We start from the raw sequence: 21,423 nt of genomic DNA, 5'->3' as shown, positions 1-21,423 counted from the left end.
AAAAAAACTGACAGGTTTTGGATGTAAGCGTTTTGGTTCAACCTTTAAAATAATATTCCAGGAGAAGGCTTACCTACCATTTACAAACATGGCCTCTTATGTACTATGCAGTGAGATTACGTACTGTGTACTCTTATGTACTATGAGTGAAATTCTGTTAGTGAATTTCACACCACTGGGCCTGTTTTAACTAAGGTTCAACCTGCTCTGGCCAGGCTCAGAATCACCACAGTAGGACTGTGTGGCACTTTGCTTTTGGGGCACAATTAAAGTATAAGGACCCAGTTACAGAATAACAAACTTATAGACACTTTATAGCAAGTTACAATCAAATAGCAGCCTCTTCCTGTGCTCTTGCTGCCTGTCAACATAAACACCCTGCTGAGTTCAGTCAGCCTGGCTGTCCAGGTCCAGCTGCTTTTCTTCTGATAATGTGCTGGGCCAGCTTGGCTATTCCCAGCTTATGTTTCCCTTAATTAAGAAAATATATTGCTTCTTCCTGGCTACAAGGACTTATGATGGGGTAAAATAACCCAGTCAAAGAAACTCTTGAGCCCCTCCCCGCATCCCCAGGATGATCCCATGTTGTGATAAACAACTCCTTTTAAGCAAATGTGTTTAGAGTCAGTTTATCTAACAATATATGACTTAATCCACGTAACCAAACGTGTAATGCCTTGTACTTCCTGCTTGCAAACTGTATTAAACTGAACCTGAAATTGCCTCAGGGCTGATGATTTGGAACTGAGATTCCCATCAGCCTGCTAGCATAATGAACAGTTGCCTTCTAGATTCTTCAGTGTGAAGTCTTCCAGTTGGTTTGATATTGTATTTTCTATAACACTGGTAAGGGGGATTCCTCATTGCTCCCAAAGGTGAACCATAGGATGAGGGAAACCACCAACCCTGATTTCCAGTGAGGAAGAAGGGTGTGGAAGAAAACTAAATGTTTTCATGTTTTCTTCATTCAGTTTCCCTTACACAAACACAGTGGCAAACCACACGGCCTCGAGGGGCTTACTGTGTAGTAAAAACACAGAAGCATCTGCTTCCAGAGAAAAGAAGAAAATGGCAAATGGAGGAGAGAGGAGAGCAGAAAATATAAGAAAAGGCAAGAGTAGAGTATGGTCAGGAACACGCAGGCAGTCCCCACGATGTTCCTGCTGCTGTAGGAGACAGTGGCTTCTGTCTTGCTGGTCATGTTATACTGAGGCACTGAAGTGAGTACAGGAAAGGAATGCCTTAGGAAAGCTTTAAGAATCGAGGGCTGGTTAGTTTGGAATAAATATGGAATAAATATTTTCAAACCCTGAGAATCTTTGAACCACAAGTCACTATACTTCTTCTGGAGAAATGGGGATCCTAACCCGGCTATTAAAAGAGGAACAGATTCTGAAGATGTAGAAAGAAGGATGAAAAGGAATTCGTTTAAAAGCAAGAGCTGGTTAGATATTCTATGATAACAGAGGGAACGCAGAGGGTAAAAGAGGTAGACTGTAGGTGAGAAAAATTTCAGAGAAGTATTGATGAGAACCAGAAAAAGTCTGTACCAGAAACAAGAACCTCAAACTCTGTATTTCCATACATATTTAAATATTTACATTTGTTTATCTTATAAAAATAATTGCATAAGATTTTTGTATGTGTGATTATGTAAAATTTACATATATCTACTTTTCATAAAACTCACAGAATTAGACGCTAATATCCTTCCACTTTAGTCAAGAATTTCCGAAGTGAAAAGTTGCTGATTTGTCTTATGATAGAAAGTAGGTAAATCGTAAAACCGCAATCCAAATTCAAGAATTTTCCTTAAATTTCTTTTTTTTTTTCCTTAAATTTCAAAATCGTCAGTCTTCCCCCTCCACCACAGTGTCTCCTACAGTTTGGTATCTTTAATCATGAACCCAGGTCAGACCTAAAAGGAAAAGCTTTTGTTCACCGCTGTGTTGATGCAGGCATCAAAGTGTAGGTTCACAGCGGGACCCCTCAATCCATGCCCACACTGCCTCTCATCCTCTTCACCCCTGAAACATGCCTGCTGAGTTGAGATCCCTCCGTCTTTATGGGCACTGTGACCCTCAGACCCGCCCATCTGTGTTTCAGCCCCTCTATACACACACCTTCCACTGCTCTTTTGCACCTTCACATACATGCACCTGAGAACCAGAAGAGCCTCCTGCGGAAGCTGGCTGCGAAGCCCCAGGGTGGCTCTCTGGGGACCGTGAGGAGGCTCTCAGCACACGAAGCCCTGAGCGCAGGACATCCCTCCAACCTACTGCCTACCCTCTGGCACCAGGGCCATCACCATGGTCAGTGTACCTGTTGGGCAAGACAGAGGGCGCTGAGGTGGTCAGGTTTGTTGGCACACACTTCTCCATTGATAAAGGCAGCGGCCGAGTCTTAGACTCTGGTGCAGGGTACACGAAGGCCCCGATGGTCACCCAGGCTGACACCGTGATGCCAGTAAGGAGGCCGCCTAGAGCACCCTTGACGGTGGAAAAAGGGGAGAAGTGAATGAGACCAGGCCGTCTGGGGAAAGAACAAGGAGACGAGGCGTCCTCTGCCTGGAGATGGCAGGAGTCCACCTCCAGCCCTGGCCATATGACTGGTGCCCACCACCCTCATATCAATGCCACAGTGCACTTTCTTTGTAGAAGAAGTTGTTCCTTATATGAACTGGAAAGTTCCATCATGATGAAGAGTTTCATAGACACTGGAGTTTTGCAGCATTTAGATTGCTGAGAACTTTTTTCTTTTTAGTTTCTTGTTCTTATTGCTTTAAAAGAGCTTAAACCTCATTCCTTATGGAAGAAATTCAGAACTTAAAGAAAACTTCAGATAAAGGAGATAATATAGTCACATTTTCATAACAGCGATTGCCCTGAAAACCTCGCCAAGCCCTCTGACTCTCCAATTCCAAAGCTTTTGTTTGAGTCTGAATGCTAGAAAGTGGAGTGATAAGTCCTGCTTTTTGAAAAATGTGTTTCTTGAGAAGCAATGAGAAGTCAAGGACAAATTTCTCCCGTAAGGGAAACAGAGGCTGCTGCAGAGCCCAAGACCACAAAAGAAAAAAAAGTGGCTGAGGCTTCCGTTCAGGGCTGCAAAGCTGGGTTTTCTACAAGACCAGAAACAGCTTGCTATACACAGCCAGATGGATATTTTGGGTTTTGTGCACCACACAGGGTCCATCGTTACCATTCAGCTGTACCACTGTAGCACACAAGCAACCACAGACAGCAGTGAAACAGAAGAAACCAGCTGTCTTCCAGCCAGATTGGGGCACTGGCATTTGGGTTTGATACAACATGGTAGTCACAGGGATCCACTAAAATTACAGCGTACAACACACAAAAACCTCTTGTAGCTTCTGGGTAGATTTTTGAGTCTCAGGAACTATCTTCCTTTATTATCCCCAAGGGCATCGATAACTTTGGACCCCAATATCCTGAAGCTATGGGGCAGCAGCAGACGTGGTACACATACCATTCTCCTTACTCAACCCAGGGGACTTATTAAAGAGATGTAAATGGCAGACAGAGAGGCATGGCACCTCGTCAGGTGAGCAGACTTGGGGTGCAGGGGGTGCCCTGCAATATGCACATAAATAAACAGACCCAGGGTTCCCAGAGTTAAAAGAAATACGCATGTGAGTAGGTAGATGATAATGTTGTTAGAACAAGAAAATTGTAATGCTTTTAACGTTTCAAAAATATCACTCTAGGGCAACACACTTGGGACTCTTTCTGTCTCTCTCTCAGACAGAAGCTTTCTTTCTCACAATAAATATATTCTGCTTGTAACCTCTGTTCTTCCTAAAATTCATTCTTCAGTTTTAGAGAACATGAATTTGTCCTGGACATCCAGTAGGTTGGGAGCAGGCTTGAAGAGCAGGGACTCTTCCTCTAGAGGGCTGGGATTTGCCTGTATGAGTTGGAGGGCGTCTACTGAGATCATCAGATGGAGACCAGCTTTAAGCTGTGTATCTACCCAAGATGAAAATGCCTGATGTCTATCTAGGGCCTTTAGGTAGACCCTCTGCAGAGTCTCCCTGACTGCTGGTCGACAACTACAACCACTCTCAGCCTGAAGAAGCCAGATCAGTCATTGCCCATTTCTCCCTCATGGTGGTTCAGGTTACTTCTTCAGATGAAGGAACGTTACAGGCAGCTGAGTTAGATAGCAATGTTACAGGCAGTCAGACAGGGCTGGGCCCTTGAAGGAGCCAGTACAGGAGACCAAGGTCTTGCAACCTTGAAAGACACCTCTGTTTTAGGGCCAGATCTCAAGACAAAAGGCAAAACAAATGCAACCAAACCCTAAGAATAAATATCAGGGATTGATATTCTAAGTAGATATGGATCACCTTGAGGAAGCCAGGCATCACCATCCCAACCCCCTACAGGAGGAGTCACTGCTCTTTAAGCTTGCCCGTTTGCTACATGACTGGCTTCTCCTTTTGTCCCTGATTTAATCAATTTTACCTGAAAAATTAACCTTACTAGTTGACCACAGTTCTGTCCCACCTCATGCCCATCTGTCTTGTGAGTTTGCATGTTTTCCCCATCTTAGATCTGTCTTACCTCGTGGTTTTGCTCTACAAAAATCCTTAGAAAAGATAGAGTCTTTGACAACCTACTCCGGACCCCTTCTGTCTCCCAACAGAAGCTTTTTTTTTTTTCTATCAATAAATGTATTCTGCTCTTTAAAAAAATGTTTAAATATCATTCTATTACCTTTGCAAATAAATGTTCATTTGATTCATACTCTGCACAGTCGTGTAACTAACATCTACTTGAAAACATGTCATTAGCTTGCCAGGCGGGCACCGGGAAGGAGTCCCAGCTGACAGCAGGAAACCAGGTGTGTTCCTTCACCCTGTACACACAAACTGATTAGCTCAAGGAGATGAGTTATTTTAGGGAACTAGAGAAAATATGACATTTACATGAATTTTAAAAATTTGAATTTTTAAAGTTGTATTTGAGCATGGTCTCTGAATCTACTTCATTTAGAAAAGAGTCAGTGTCACCCTTAGAAAGTCAGTTTTGATGGGTGCTGGGGCATTTTGTAGCTCCTAAACACACTTCTCTCCCTTCTGTGTGTTGTTTGTTTGTTTCTAAAATGACTTCGTTGATGGTTGATGTCAGACATGGGAGGATTCAGGTCTTGTTTAAATTCTATCATGAACTCATCCTGGCAAATAGTTTTCCACATAGGGATGAGAGGGAAAAGGAAATGCCAAGGTCTCCAGTTTGAGCTGAAGGTCTCGAGGAGGGCAGGGTCCTTACCTTCCAGTTCACAAAAGGAAACAGGAGTCCCAAGGAGAACAAGCCCAGCATGGGTCCTCCACACATGCCGTGGATGCTGAGGGAAGCCTGCAGATAAAGACAACTGGTAAACCACCTCCCACTTCCTTGGGACCCACCTAGACTGGCCCTCCTTGGACCCAGCGTGACATTAATTAGCTGCCTGCTTTCTGTAAACCAGTGGTGGATCCAAAGGTAACAATTGTGTAAAAGAAGAAAAATTATATATACATACGCTTGTGCCTGTGTTTGCATATAAGCACACATGTGTGTGTTTGTAAAGAGGAAAAACAAGTGAATCACATTTCACTTCAGATGGAGTTAGCCAATCAGCCTTATTTTTATCTTAGCAAAAGGGGATTTTTGCTGCGGATACAGCTCAGTGGTAGAGTTCTTGCTTGGAACATCAAAAGCCAGCAAAGCATCTACAGGCTTTCAGGCAGAGCCTGAGGAAAGGATACCCTGCAGATCTCATGGAAGTCTCCTGTTTGACAGGAGTCCCCCACTTCAACCAAGGCGTCCTGGACAGGTGACCTCCTTTAACCCTCACAGTCCTGATTGAGAAGGTCACAGAACTTCGTAGATGAGAAAATTGGGGCTGAAGGAGACATAGAAAGTCTATTTCCACTCGGAAAGTGGCAGCGCTAAGATTTAAATTCAGATTTTTATGGCTCTAAGACCCTCATGTTCTCTGAAGAAAACAACTTAAAAATTCAAGAGACAAGTCACTGTAATATCCTGTCCTTTGTTTAGAAGAGACAAGGGCTCTGAAAGAGCCCACCTTCAAGGTCACAAGATTCACATTCTACGCATAACTTCAACACATCACCAGGATCCAGTGAGCTTTCAATTAGCAACTCAGATTCACGCCACCTCAGAATTGTCTTTCTTCTTCCCACAATGGACAGGGCCGGCGTCCCCTTTAGCTGACATGAAAGTTTTTGTCTCTAACCCTTTCCAGTTAAATGTTAGAGAACTCAGTGCCTCAGCTCTGCCTTTGACAGGCTGAACTCAAGGGGAATTAGCGCCTGCCTTTCCTCGGCTTCGATCTTAACCTGTTTGGCATTCCCTCTGCTGTCTGATGGTAACGTTAACTCACAATGTCTGTGGTTCATCAAGTTGGAATTTATCAGCAATTATATGGGCAAGTCAATAAATAGTAAACACATTTATCTCTCCTTATGGAAAAAAAGATAGACTCATAAAGTCATTAAACAACAGCGAATAAAAAGCCCATACATATTCACAGGGAAAAAAATACAAGAGTTTCAGAATTTAAATACATGTATACATATGTACATATTCAATTATAACATATATATATATATATATATATATATGTCTGTAGTGTAGAAGAAAAAAATTTGACTTTTTTACCTTTTTCTTTTCATATGCATGCTTAATTGGAGGAAGAATTAAAATTCCCCTAACTCAGAGGGCAAAATGATGCGTTCGGGAGTTCAGGCTGTTCTGGGGCTTCAGCAAGATAGTTAGCATTGCTCTCTGTGCCTCTCATTTCTTGTATACAAGGGGGCAGTGTAATACATGCTCAAGGTTTGCTTCGGTTGTTTTTGATGAATACTCAATGTAGAATCCAAGAAAAGGCAAGAAATGCTGTCTGACCCCCAAGGCTGATCCTCACGCTGAGGATCCCAGAACATGGGCCAGTCCTGTTCTGTGCTGTTTCCCTACACCCCCTGCTCTGGAGCTCTGATTTCTGAGCCCTGTGCTCTTTGGAATGTGTTGAGGTCTAAAAGGTGCTTTCTAAGGTTGAGATAACAGTGTGTCTCAAAGTCACCACAGTCCTGAAAGGAGCCAGTTGGCAATGCTCGGGACAGAAGCACCTTGGGAAGGGTGATTGCATATGGATGCTCTGCGGATCCCTGGTTCACCCTGGGAAGACTCTGGGCCACACCACTGTGGTGAGACAGATGTGCTCACTGTGGGTCCCCAGCGCTGTCACCGGGCTATCGTGTGCTGTGGGACCTGTGAGAAAGGCTGCAGTGTGCTGTGTTTCTTTCAGTCCTTCGCCACGGAAAATGGCTCCCTTAGCGTTTTTCACAATAGAGGCTCTCTTTAAATTCTCACAGTAAAGCAAGAGCTTAGCATTGCAGAGAAAACACAAAATGAACCCCAAACCCCACAGACAATGCTATAAGTATAGGTGGTTTGGAAGGATGTGAGATAAAACCTGGTTTTCCCTGCCACCTATGTCAATGGGACTGGGATTTGCTTTCTGTACAGAAATTCAGAATGCATTGATTTGTCAAATTCAATATGGTCAAGCCTTTTGGAAAATTAGAGAAGCAAATCCCAAGTGTCTTTCTGCACCCACCAAAGTCAGGTGAGCTCAGAGACATGAGGGGACTCTCAGAGACAAACACCAGACTCTTATTCCTCGCACACAAGCATCTTCTGCTCTGCATGAGCTACATGGTGCACATTTTAGCCACCAAGAAAAGGATCCTCTGCTCAATTAGCACGAGGAGGTGAGGGCCTTCTGCTCCCCGACCTGACTGTAACCGAGGTTTCCCACCCACCCTTGCTGTTCCTGAGCTCCTCACACCATCATTTCTGAGAGTGCAAGTATCTCTGAAGTGTAACAATTTAGTGATTCGGGTGATCTGCATGGTGGGAGGCTGGCACTCCTTTAGAAGTGCTCACTGCTATGAAAAAGAAAGCAAGGAGGTGCAGAGTACCCGAGAAAATACGGAAATAGGGTCCCACATCCTGGGAAAATAAACCTTTAAAAATGCTTCTTAGGGCACTAGAGACAAATACACCAGCTTGCTACTTCCTCTGTGAGGCTGAGGAGCCCAGAGGGTGCCTCAAACATTGTTAAAGAGATTACGAAGCACCTGTGATAACAATGAAGGCTCCTAGCTTATTACAGAGGACTCCAGATTTCTAGTACCAAAAGTCATTTGCTGCGGACAAGCAGATCATCGCATCTCTCACCTCTCTGGGCCCTGTTCCTGAACTTTAATAGGGAGATGATATAGCAAGCGGTCCTTAGGTAGGAATGGACCCTGGAAGCTAAAGAACATAAATTCCGTGCTTACTAAGACTGGCAACAGTAATTCTATAATTACTAACATTCTATAAGTAACAGCATTTCTTTGTGTGCCTAGTAATTAAGGAACTTATAGATTCTCTTCTTTAAATTGCTAAGTTATATTTGTTGGAAGCCTATTCCACGCCAAAAATACCTCAAAAGTGCTCAGATTTTACAAAGACACAGAAGAGATTGACGGAGGGTTTGAGGTAGAGTCTGAAGATTTGCTTGTCTGAGGATTTGTGACTTGTACAATTCATGGGGAAGAGAGGGAGAGGTCCGGAGGCTCTGAGCCACTGTGAGAACCTGAGCAGGACATTGTGGTCCTCTCCTGTGATCTTGTGCAATGCAAAGGTGCTTAAAGGACCATCCCTGGGCTCCTTCTACTCCTAATATTTTATGAAACCAACACATGGGATGTATGAGAAGCAGTCCAGCTTGGATGACAGCAGCGGAGGGGTTGTAGCCTAGTTCCGCTCCTCATCAGTTGTGTGACTATGGAATAATCTTCAGTTTCTTCATCGAGAATATTGACACGTCAGTTGTCATCTCTTATAGAACAGATGAAGGCTAACTAAATTAACATCCTAAGATTGCATGCAAGTAAGTGATGATTATTGTTCTTATATTTTGAAGTTTTTCTAGGATTTAGCATTTCTAACTTTAATGGAATGTAATTTGTCTTTATTTCATGGATATTTTTAAAGGTTCCTAAAAGTCATTTTGTTGGCATTTAACATGTTTGCCTTATTAGTCATCATTGCAAGCAGGGGGCCTTGGGCACAGGCCATACACAAGAAAGGAGAAGGGAAAATCAAGCGTGAAATTACTACCCGTCACCCCTGCATTACCTGCACGACGCTCCCCATGAAGGAAGCTGCCACAGCCATGGATGTGCACAGAACGCCAAACAGGAGACCTGGAAAAGAGAGAAAGCGGGACCTGAAACTTCCCCCGGGGATCCATGGCTTGGAGGCCACTCCTGAGCCCCAGGCAGAAGAACTGCGTCTCATGCCAGGTACAGCAAGGAGGACCATGCTCACCCTGCAGCCACCACAGACCACAGGAGTGACACAGAGGGGATCTCTCCGCCAGGCACAGGCTCTCCCAGGTCAGGTAGAATGAACGGGACTTTCTAAGACTTCAGAAGAAATCTGTCTCATGGAAGTAACAGGAAAATACAGAAAGGGACCACCAAATCCAGGCTAAGTGAATAGGAATTTATTCTGGGTCAGCTTTTCACTGCCTCCAAGGGAAAGAAAGCTACCAACTGCCTTGGAATTCAGACAGGTTTTCACCTTTAAATTACCGCATGACCCAGTCCTCATTCTCCCCTTAGGTGCACAATCCTGGAAAGCTTTTCCGGTTTTGTCCACATCATCATAATGATGCGGTCACATCACATAATGACTGCTCTGTCCACCGCCACAGGGGAGCTTCAGGTGCGACATTCAGTACACTTAAGAGCCCTCATAATGGGGCAGTGTGCATTTTTAGTCATTTTTAAAGATGATGTCTGCTTTTAAATGATCTTTTAAGACTATCATCGATTTCTACACACCTTTGTTCAAAATCAGCTCATAAGCACACCTACGTACATCCAGAGTTCCTACATTAACCCATAAACTAAGAAAAGGAGTGGCAGATAGACATGTGGAGACAGGGACAGACACAGTGACAGAAACAGACAAAAGCCTGCTTCATGCATTCTCTCTGAACTGTGTGCCAGCTAAACACCCAGCTCAGGTACCAATGTGGTGATGGGGTCATTTGTATTGAATTCTGACCAAAGGTTGGGTGATAACCAGGCATTAGCACTGTAAGATTAGAATTCAGTTCCTGCCCTGAGGACCTCCCAGTCTAATGAGGGACTATGCACCATAAATCAGCTCACCCAACAATCTACCCAAAGTGCTCTATCCAGAAGGGTCTCTAGTACTATGTGCTAAGTGTCTGTCATTACTGTATTGCTTTATTCTCAATTTACCATATGTTAATTGATCATTCATTATGACAAACTCACTCTTGAATTCAGAATAACAACTTTTGAAACCACATTTTTTAACTTCTCAATAAACAAAAGAGAAACAAAAGGAACTCACAGGAGTACTATACACCAAGCATGACCAACAAACACCTGTAAAAATTCTGACATGGTTCCCATTGTCTCTAAGGGGACAGTCAGAGGGAAGAAACCAGCATTTGCCCTGGCTCTTCATTGTTTCATGCCAAAGGGGCACTCCTGATACCTGGAGCAAAGAACAAAAGAAGTTTTTTCTTTCTCTTACTGACTGTTGTCTTGCTAGGCCAACAGGAAACTGTTCATATGAAACTGGAGGGTGGACCCCTTCAATTTGGGTCGTTGCGATTTTGTACTGGTAAAGAATTGATTTCAGTGGTCTGAAAAGGGGGGGGGCTTTAGGGAAAACTGGAAGTTTTGGGGTTATCAATGTTTCCTGAGAGACTCACACTCAGGGCCATTGGAAGGCGATGGATCATGGGGGTCAATAGCTGACTTGTGATGTGGAGTTGGAGTCTGGTTGGAGGAAGCAGATCGTGGAAGCAAGGCCTGAAGGGTTTGTCTCCCTCCCTGCCTCTTCCCTTGACCTCTCTCTACCTCCCTGTTCCCCCACTTGAGCAGCCATCCTTCATCACGCCCCTTTGCCATGCGGCCTCTCCTTGGAGCCCCTCACTTTGGACTGAAACCTCTACAAACTGTGAGCCAAAATAAGCTTCCTCTTTTAAATTGTGGGTGGCAGATATTGTGTCCCAGTGATACGAAAAGTGACAAAATGAGGGTTCCATTGAGACTCACAGAGTATCACCCCACAAACAGATATAAAGATGGGAAGAAGAAAAGCTACCCTTCTGTTATTAGTGAGAACTCAGACCGTGAGTAGAGAAAAGCAAGAAGCAACTAATTAGTAAAGTCAGCAATTGTGTATTTGCCATCCAGTGATCCTTTTCCAACTATAGTCCATGAGAAAATGAGGGCAAAAAGGGAATGAAAATACTAATCTAAAAGCTCAAATACTCAGTAAAGAGTTTAATTTCTGGAAATAATTCAACTAGAGAATCACCACAAAAACAGCACTTAAAATTGGCAATTTCAGTATGAAAGAAGAATCAGTGAAGGATCAATGAAGCATAAATCAAGGGAAAACACATGAGATAAAAAAAAGTTAAAACCTGTATAACAACAATAAGTTTATATGATGATGCATTCAGGTGTGATAAGGAATCACTAAAAAGGAAATTAAAAGCCGTGATAGTCCTAGAAATGTTATTTCTAACTTGTAAGCAAAAATCAATGAATACATGTTCACCAAAAGACTTGTACAATGTAATGACTTAAAACTGAAACAGTGTAGATCCCTCCCAAGAAACACAGCTGGCTTTCCCTACACATAGTTCCAAATTCACAAATTCAATCCACTGTGAACTAAAAATAGTTTTTAAAATGCATCTCTAACAAAGAAGTACAGACTTCTACCATTGTTCCCTAAAGAATAGAGTACAATGTTGACACAGCACCGACATAATAGCTAAGTTACTTTTCTCATTGCTGAGACAAAATATCCTACATGCAAAGTCAAAGGAGGAAGGATTTATTTAGCTTATGGTTTGTAGAGGTTTCATTCCATAGGTGGCTGCCTCTAAGCTAAGTAGGCACAGCACACAGGCTTGGTGGAGGAGAAACAATTTATGGTGGACAGAAGATAGTAAAGCCACAAAGGCTGACCACAGCTCTTCCTATCCCTTATATCTTATCAAGCTACTTAAGGTGAGTAGCTTTCACTCCCTTAATCCTAGTGCCCTTGATCCTAGCATTGCACCATGAATCAATTCCAGTGTCACACACTCTAGATCCAGCCACCTCTCGAAAAGCCCTGCCTATGACCTTATGACACTTTGGAGGGACATCTGGATGCAAGCCATAGTAACATTATATTTTGTATTGTAAATTACCTGGAGATACTTGAAAGCACATTGGAGGATGTACATAGGTTGTATGCCCATACTACTCCATTTGATACAAGGAACTTGGATATCCTGAAATTTTAGTATCCACAGGGTACCTTGGAATAAATCCCTTGTGGATACTGAGAATTGGCTAGATATAAATATAAAAAAGAACAGAACCTTCTGTTCTCTGATATCCACATATGTAGGATACCCATATATGCATATTCATCAATGATAAAGAAAGAACTATGGACACACAAAATAACACATATAATATAAATCTCAAAAACATTGTGCTTGAAATGAGTCCTCTTTTACAAAGAAAGAATCAGTACTGTATGGTTTTGCTTGTATGAAGTTTGAATAAAGATGAAATTAGTCTACTGTGGGGGGAAAAATCTACATTACTATTGCTTCCAGAGAGCAATAGTAGCAGAGAATTAACATAAATGGCACGGGAGAAGCTTCCATGGTGACATCGAGGTATTACATCTTGAAAAGTAGTTAGGTTCCATAGGTCCATGCATTTGGCAAACCAAGCAAATCTCACTTAACATTTGTTTATTTCATAGTAGGTGATTTTTTTTTTAATATCCCTAAAAGTAATTTGAAGTCAATACTGAATTTTGTTAACAATATGCATGCTAAAATGATCAGGGGGAAATGTGCTAATTTCTGTAGTTATTTTTAAATGTTTCGAAGGGGTGATGGGAGTGGATAAACAGAGACTGGGATGCATAGATAGAAAGCAAGTTTGGGGAGATGCCAGTAGAGAAAGTAAATGTAGGATATATGGTAGTTCATGGGGAAATCTCTTAAACTTGGATGTATAGTCAATTTTTTACATAAGCTACAAAGAACAAAACACAATAGTGGAATTAAAATTATTATTAAGAGATTTAGGTCTCAGACATTTCAAAATAATGCAAAAAAAAAACCCACCATGAATTTTTACTCACTGAGGGAGAGAAAAAAGTACAGGAGGTATGAAGCAAGCAACTTATTTTAGAAGAACAATTAAAAACAAGAGGAATTCTAGCTACAAGGGGGTTGAGATGGGACTATTAGTTCGAGACCAGGGTAGGCAGCATAATGGGACCCCAGCTCTAAACAAACAAATAAGATTGATTATAATATAACTAGTAACATTTATTGCTTATAACTGTGCTTCCTATCAAACCAATTTAAATTGCATGAATCAATAGGAGTTGAGTAAATGACCAAAAACCTTCCCAACATTGATAATAAAAGATACTACAGGGAAAAGGTCTCATCATAGTATCAAGAAAGGTAGAAGAGGAAGGGGTAGGGAAGAGGATGAGAGGAGCAGCTGTTAGGAGGAGGTAGAGGAATTGAAGGAGGAAAACATATTATGGTTTGAGTCTGGATGTGGCCCCAAAACCTCATGCAGTCATGGAGGCAGGCTCCTAGAGTTTGTGAAAGATCCATGGTCCAACGCTGAGATTATGGGTGTGAGTGCTACACGCAAGTAAGTATGACATACATAAAATATAGGGACAGAAAGCCTTCTCTCCATGCTCTTCTGCTCTTGTTCCTTGTGCTGTTTTCCAACTCCGTGAACTCCTGCCCTGCCACTCTGCCGTGGAGCCAGGTGAGTATAGTCTGAAACCTCCACAAACTGTGAGCTAAACAAACCTTTCCTTCCTTAATTTTGTGCATCAAGTATTTTGTCTCAGCAAGGAGAGAAAGGTAACCAAAACAGCATATGTATGATCCAAATGTAAGTGAGAAAACACCTGAGTGAAGGGAAAAATCAGTGATATGACTGAGTGGAAAGCTTACAAATATGTCCACTCCTTACCAATCTATTTTAAAGTCTAATGTGAGGTGTTATATTATTTTAAAGTTAATTTAGAAAGATGACTAGGCCTGAGGAGCTGAAAGAATTATGCATAAATGAAAATACCAATATAAATACTTTAAATTTTAAACTAAAAGTGAAAAATTGATCTACCCGATATTGTAAATAAAACAATATGGAGCTATAACATAAAAAAGGTGATATTAGTCCTGAAATTGACAAATAATTTAAGGAAAATAAGTACACAACATGAAACATATCTTTTAGCCAAGAGAACTTTATATTCTGTATTGTTACTAACAAAAATATTAGAAAATAGTGATAATAAGTAATGCTAAGAAAATTGGCAGTTTAAGAAAAAAAGCACTAAAATCCTCACCTTAAAGCATAAACAAATTATATATATTAGATATCAAATATGAAATGTAAAACTATTTGTAACCTGAGATGAAATAAAAGAAGACAGATGGTTAAGACTTCAGAATGAAGTAGATATGGTAAAAGACATGATGCATATATTTGATAAAATATGAAATTAAAACTTCATCATGTCAAAAATATATTTTTAAAAAATTAACCTGGGACACATTCTGCAGCAGATATATAAAGGCCTTTATTTCTTCATATATAAAAAAATTTTACACACAACAAAATTTCTGATAGCCCACCAACAAATAAACAAAGTATAAACAGGTTTTCACTAAAATGCAAATGTTACTTACCATCTGAAAAATATATAAATGCATGGAAAATCAAAAAATTAAGTTCAATTTTGATGCTTTTTACCTATTAATTTTGATAATTTATGAAAATACTTCTGTAAATCACATAAAGAAATGAATCATTGCTCACCACTGCCACACATGGCCTGTGGTTTGCCCTGCTGGAATTATCTTTCTTACTAAGTCTTAGCAAGTGCCCTTGAACTAGGTTGTTTAGCCTGAGGTTCTTTCAGAAGTCCACACTGAGGGAAAATCATACAGATACAGTCAAAGATTTATGTAAATGAGTTTTTAATCACAGACTGTGCAATCAAAAAAAGAGTTTTAAAAGGTGGCCATAGAGTAAATTTAAGAAAAGAGGCTCCTTCATAGGATATGAGCCATTGGATCATTCGTGGTCATTTGTGAATCAGTCAGTGGATCGAATACAATTATTTTCAAAGAACATGTACTATCACAGAAAAATGTCCACTATGGGTTCCCAGGGCAAAGCAACCAGGAATACAATCATACATCTATGAAACGCATGATCCAGTGATTAGAATCATATCATGTAAAATTATCACAAAAAGAGCAATTATTCTTGGAAGTGAGATTATGGTGAGTTTGGTTTTAAGAGATTCTTGAGCAAAGAACTTGGCTCTCATTGGACAGAGGGTTGGGCCGAATGGGACAGCGTTTTCCCTATGATGCTCAACACAGCCCAAGAGAAAGCTGCAGCTGTGAGGAGTCCAGCGCCCTGCAAGAGCACAGACAGTGTCTGAAGAGATGATGAGAGCAGGGAGAAGGGTGAGGGCCGCTTCCTGGTACCACCACCACCACCACTGCCACCGTGGCCTGCGGGAGAGTACCTATGCCCTTGGGAAGTGTATCGAGGAGCCCCTTCCTCGGTCTCAGTGCACACTTGCAGGCTCGAAATTACACCCTGCAGAGCACACGCAGGACTGTGAGGGACCCCCCAGGTGCACTTCATACCAGACGGAAGGCTCCCCAGCTGTACCTACATAAGCCTTTACTGGTCCAAGTGCTCAGCTTGTCTGAGAGATGGGGAAAGCAGCTCTTGACGAAATCCTCAAAGGTCACGGTTGCTAAGGCATTGATGCCCGAAGCCACAGTGCTACAGGGAGAGACAAGCGAAAACATGGTGAAACTCTGTGAGGCTCAGCCAGCAGACTGCCCCCTCTAAGGACTAGGTCAGACTCTGCAAAGGGATGCAGACACAGGTTCTCATGCTGAAACCGCAGGTCCCCATGGGGACTATCCACTCATTCACAGGGTCTCCTGTGCTAATGTTCTGTCAGGTCTCCCCCAAACCCTGTGGGAGAAGCTAGGCTTTCATGGTCTGGTTCCTATGAATTCATCTCAGCAATGGGGGTGAGTTCACAGAGGGTAGCAGGAGGGGTCTATCTGTGTGCTTAGAGACCCACCCTAGCCCACCAGTCAGCAGTTATTTATTCATATCACTCTCTTCATACAGCCAGGCACGGGCATACACACACTGGTAACCTGGTAAGACGGGACGCTTAGTCTCTAGAACACAGGTATTTCCCAACATACCCGCCTGATGACAGCTGGGAAGCTGCTGTGAGAGAAAAGAACAAGATGCTCTCGAGGCACTGAAAGCCCCAGAGCAGCAGTGAGAAGCATCTGCTTAGGAAGCGACAGCTGCAGATAGGCACAGAGAACATCCATGCAGAGCAGGGACAGACACCAAGTGTGGGGGGAGATTACACACAGACTCCGAAGATGAAGGGGAGTTTGTGGCTTCTACAACCACCAGGGTGGGGTGGAATTAGTGAGAGAGAAAGGCAAAAGCAAAACTTCATAAAAGTTCTGATGTTCTCTAGTTTCCCAAACAGAGTTTGGGCTTATGGGACCTGGAACTTCTCAGCACACTGAAAGATGTGGCTTTCTTTGCAGAAAAGCATGATGGCTTATTCACTTCCTTCTCTGCATGAGGAAAGTTTTACATAGTGAAATACACAATTTGGTTAAAGTCAAGTGGTGCAAAATCATAGCCCGAGAACTCTTATTTCAATTGCATAATAAAACAAGGTTTTCTACTATCACTTTAATTAATTTCCACTCTTTTTAAAGCACACTTACATAAGATAATAAATATACAAAGTATTTTAAAAAAGAAGAGAACAAATCAAAATACAAATATTATTTGAATAAAATCAATCTTCAGAGAACCAACTAAAATAATTAAGGGAAAGAAAACCTAGATGTCAGGGAAAATTCTGTAAATGCACACTAATGCACAGATACAAACCTCTCAGAAATGAGCTCTCCTCTGAGAGCATGATCATTAAATTCTCAGGATCATCATAGCTATAGATGGAGAGATCAAAGGAATATAAAAGTGATTCCCAAACATTTCTCAAATGCATAGATAAATGTAAGGTGCAATCAAAGTAACATTTCAAGTCAGTGGTGGAAAGAAGGTTTATTTAGCAAGGCCATGGGTGTGGGACCATCACTGCCTTTGGGACCTCACCCATTTCAATGCACCCCAGATGCCAGACTTCAAACTCTGGATTTAATGTTTTCCCTGCTGGGTCTTGGTCTTGCCTCAAGTCAGTCACTTTCTGCTTTCCTATTCCTCCCTTTTGAAATGGAAATAAATACCTTCTGTCAGTGTCTTGACAGTACTTTTTTTGTTTTGACAAGGCTCACAGCTGAGGTTGCCTTGGGTCTCAGGAGACTTTAGACCTGGACTTCTGCTCAGTGCCAGCACAGGGAAGATGCTGGGGGCCTTGGCAGCAGAATCAATGCATTTTACCTCCGAAGATGGACCTCAGCTAGGGGAACAGAGGTGAGATGCTGTGGTAAGCATGTTGAACGTACCCCACAGTTCTGCACGTTACAGGCTCAGTATCCCAGGAGTTACTACTGGGAGGTGGAGGACACTCTGAAAGGTTGCACCTTACAGAGCTGGAGGTAGTGTGCGGTAGTGGAAAGACCTTAGGTCGCCGAAGGCAGAGGCCCAGGCGATCATATGTCCTGGCTTCCTTCCCCTCCCCTCTGCTTTCCATGTCATGAGGTCAGCAGTTTCGCTTTGCTACATGCACCTGCCATGACCACTGCTTCCTCGGGGAGTGGAGGCTCCAAAACTATGAGGCCAAATGAACCGTTGTTCTCTATATGTTAATTGCCTCAGGTATTTAAATATAGTGATGGAAAAGAGACCAACTCAGCACCTGGGAGCTTTGAAAAATAAGCAAAAAGTTCTAGAGTTGAGGGAAGAGCTAGGCTTGCATCCTGTTACAGCTGTTTCCTACCTCACTCTGGATTTGCTCTCTACCTGGTTAAATCTGAGCTTCCTCATGTGGAACTGGTGATGATATTTAAGTTTCAGTCTCCTATGCTACGTGTTGACCAATATGCAAATATAAGTAAAGGGTTCGGTACAGAAGCCGACACACAGCAAGTGCTCAGGAGGTAGCTGATCATTACAACCATGGCTCATCAGTGTCCTCGTTATCATCACCATCATCATCGTGCTGTCGGTATACTAACCTCAGAGTTCCGCTAAAGGCACAGGCCACAAAAAGTCCTGGAAGTCCTGGCATTTTGTCGAACAGTTCCATGACAAAATACGGCATCAGCTAACGAGGAAGGACAGAGAGAATCAATGGTTTTCTAGGCAGAATCTAAAATGTGAGATGTAGCATTTTTAGCAAGAGAAGGTAGGGATTTATTTTTCCTGTTTTAGCATATGCCATTTCTTATCTGTTTGCTCCAAGCCTACCGCCTAAAGCCTTCAACACTACCTGAGATGGATCCTAAGGGATCTAAGTGCAACTGTGGCATCCTGGCTGGTCTGTGGGATGCAAGGCCCACGTGACAGAGCTGGACAGCTGTGTCCAGGGCTGGGGAGCAGAGGAGCGCCTGTTCCTCCAGTTCCTCCTGTGGTTTTTATAACTCTGCAAACAGAGTTAGAAAAACTACATTTAATGCAGGATGCTGACAAGAGGCTTAAGCTGTGCCGGGAAGACAAGAACACAGGGAAGAATGGCCACCAGGGGCGTTCATTCTATATTAGATTACAGCAGAATTGCAACCTTGAGGTTTGCAGGAAAGGGATGGGCAGCAGTGTTGACAGCCATCATTGTGGGCTTGAGCCTGCCCAGCACTCTCTCCCACCCTGACCTGCCTTCAGGTCAGGGTCTGCAGGGACACAGGGACACAGTGTCCACAGGGACAAAGCAAAGCAGCTTTTCTCCTTGCACTGCTAGAGCTCAAACCTAGTCCCTTACACTTGCTAGGCAGCAACTTTTCTACGGGCCAACACCCTAGTCCCTTGTGGAGTACCCTGCACACATGCACACCTCTCCCTGTTACAACTCAGTATGAGTGACAGCACCCAAGAGCAGAGGACAGAAGCCAAGTCCTTGGGGTTTGCTACATGACTAGAGGTAAGGCTAGAACACACGATGGGCTCAGTGTTATCCAGTCTTGGCCAGAACCCCCTTGTACCTAAGGAATGCATACCTGGTCGGGTGCTGAGATCATGCCAGAAGTCCAAGGGTCGCAGTCTTTGAAATAGGAATACATGATTAATCCTGAGAAGACGGCACACAACAGGATGGTCCAGAGGCCCAGCAAGTTAAAGTACAAGGCCCTGGGAAAGAGCACATGGGCTGATTGGCAGGCTCAGAGGCACAGAAGAGTCAGTGGAGTCATTACTAAACCTCAGGGTCAAGGTTTCTGGGGTTCCTTTATTTAGCTTTCATGAATCCTTATATTTTATACTTTCAGATTTGAGGAATATATTACATTTTAGACTAATTACCAAAGTCAATTTAAGTAATGTTCTAGATGGATTTTATTTTAAAATGGAGAGAGTTTTTCCCCTTTCTTTTACAGGCTCTCAGTATGTGTGATATGAGGTCTATTTTCTTGGATGAAATTTCACATACCCATCACTCTTATTATATAACTTGAAGTGATTTCCCCACCCTGACTGAATTCACGAAGCTGTCAAAGAGACAAATTACATTTTAGCATCTTTTTTTCCAAAGACATAATGAGATAATATAGAAATAGACAAGTCATGGAGATACTGCACTCACTTTGGAAATTAATTCAGATGAAAGTTAAAGTTGCATTTTTTAAAAAGCCACAGAAAGTACTAAAAACTTAAGATTATCATACCCATATGATTTGGAGCAATTCATTTTTTTTCTACCACACACAGACATTGGTAAATCCAGCTGGGTGCCTTTACAGCATATTATTCTTATTTTCTATCCATTTCATATTTGATAAAATCCTACCCCAGGGAATATTTGAAAGGAGATAGAGTTTAGAGAGGCCTAAAAGCATAAATATAGCCATTGTGGAATGCGTCCCGGGCCTGGCAGGGTAACTCTGGGCATTTTCTTGAATCTGTTTGAAGAGCATAGATGCATCCACCTTAAGATTAAGGGCAGCCACTGGTTTCAACGCCACTTGTGGCCTCCACTATACAGGTGGACCTGACCTTAGCAAGAACCTTAAATCAAAGTCCTTGTTTAAAAAAGAAACATGCCAGATAACTATTCCACTGAGAAAAATATTAACTTCACATTTTCAGAAAGCTTTATCATCTTGACATTGAATTCCTTGGAATTATTTCCACAATGTTTGCCTGGAGTTTTCTTTGTTCTTATTTGGTAGAGGTTGGGACTAAATTGATACATGAAATGATCAATAACCCATCATGTCGATAATCATGCTCTGTGTTGATCATCTTGGGCAACTCTGTTCACCTCACACTGGTTACCTCTTAGACAAGCCTTCCTGACCATCCTTATGGGAAAGTCACTTGTCAGATTTATGCAACAGAAGAGGTTTTGTCATTATAGCATTTATCATGAGGAGCAATGCTATGATATATTCATTGTCTGCTATCTGTTGTTGCAACAAACCAGCACAGTGCTATATCCCCAGAGCATAGCATAAAACACAGAGAAGATATGTAAGAAATGATGAAATGATTAAATGAATGAATGGACTGAAACCTTTATGATCTAAGTGCACCCCTTGCTGCAGTTATGTTTTGAAAAGAGCTTTGGACTTGGATACTTATCAACTGTTTGGCCTTGGTTGCATGACCAATCTTCTGAGTGTACCATCTATGAAACAGACTGAAACACACCTGCCACACTTCTTATTGCAGCACTAATATGAGAACAGAATGAGCTACACTTTGTAGAATATATGGAGGCTACATAGACATAGAGAGGACATTCATACATTATTTAAAACCCATGATATAAGTTGACCAGACAATGATGGAATATGAGAAAACAGTAATGAGATGGTAGAGTATTGGTAATTGCATTTTTAAATTTTTCTCATTGAAACTAGACTTTGACTCTATGCAAAGCTAATTCTCATGTTTGTAAAGGGGGCTACTTCATTAATTCATTAAAAATACTGATTGGATATCTGTGTCTATCAGGCCCAGTTCTAGATTCTGGGAATATGGTACAGATCAATCCAGAATCCATCCCATTCTGGGACTGGAAGAATGCGAAAATATTGAATTAAAGGTAAATC

General features: G+C 42.1%; 1 protein-coding gene across 1 annotated transcript in view; it reads right to left on the bottom strand.

The window, feature by feature from the left end:
• Slc5a12 (solute carrier family 5 member 12) overlaps positions 1 to 21,423 on the bottom strand; it is a 51,367-nt gene that overhangs the window by 7,881 nt on the left and 22,063 nt on the right. The window contains exons 7-12 of the mRNA XM_003464997.3: positions 19,372 to 19,501; positions 18,397 to 18,485; positions 15,879 to 15,991; positions 9,216 to 9,283; positions 5,292 to 5,378; positions 2,323 to 2,489 (exon numbers count right to left, since the gene is read on the bottom strand). Of these exons, the coding sequence (XP_003465045.1) occupies positions 2,323 to 2,489; positions 5,292 to 5,378; positions 9,216 to 9,283; positions 15,879 to 15,991; positions 18,397 to 18,485; positions 19,372 to 19,501 (654 nt within the window). The remainder of the gene's footprint in view (positions 1 to 2,322; positions 2,490 to 5,291; positions 5,379 to 9,215; positions 9,284 to 15,878; positions 15,992 to 18,396; positions 18,486 to 19,371; positions 19,502 to 21,423) is intronic.

The sequence above is a fragment of the Cavia porcellus genome, unplaced genomic scaffold (genome assembly GCF_034190915.1).
Source record: "Cavia porcellus strain 051 isolate PalLab524CR breed Dunkin Hartley unplaced genomic scaffold, mCavPor4.1 scaffold_9, whole genome shotgun sequence".
In the NCBI taxonomy this organism is placed as follows: domain Eukaryota; kingdom Metazoa; phylum Chordata; class Mammalia; order Rodentia; family Caviidae; genus Cavia; species Cavia porcellus.
The sequence above is the reverse complement of the archived record's forward strand: the minus strand, read 5'-3'. Positions and strand labels throughout refer to the sequence as shown.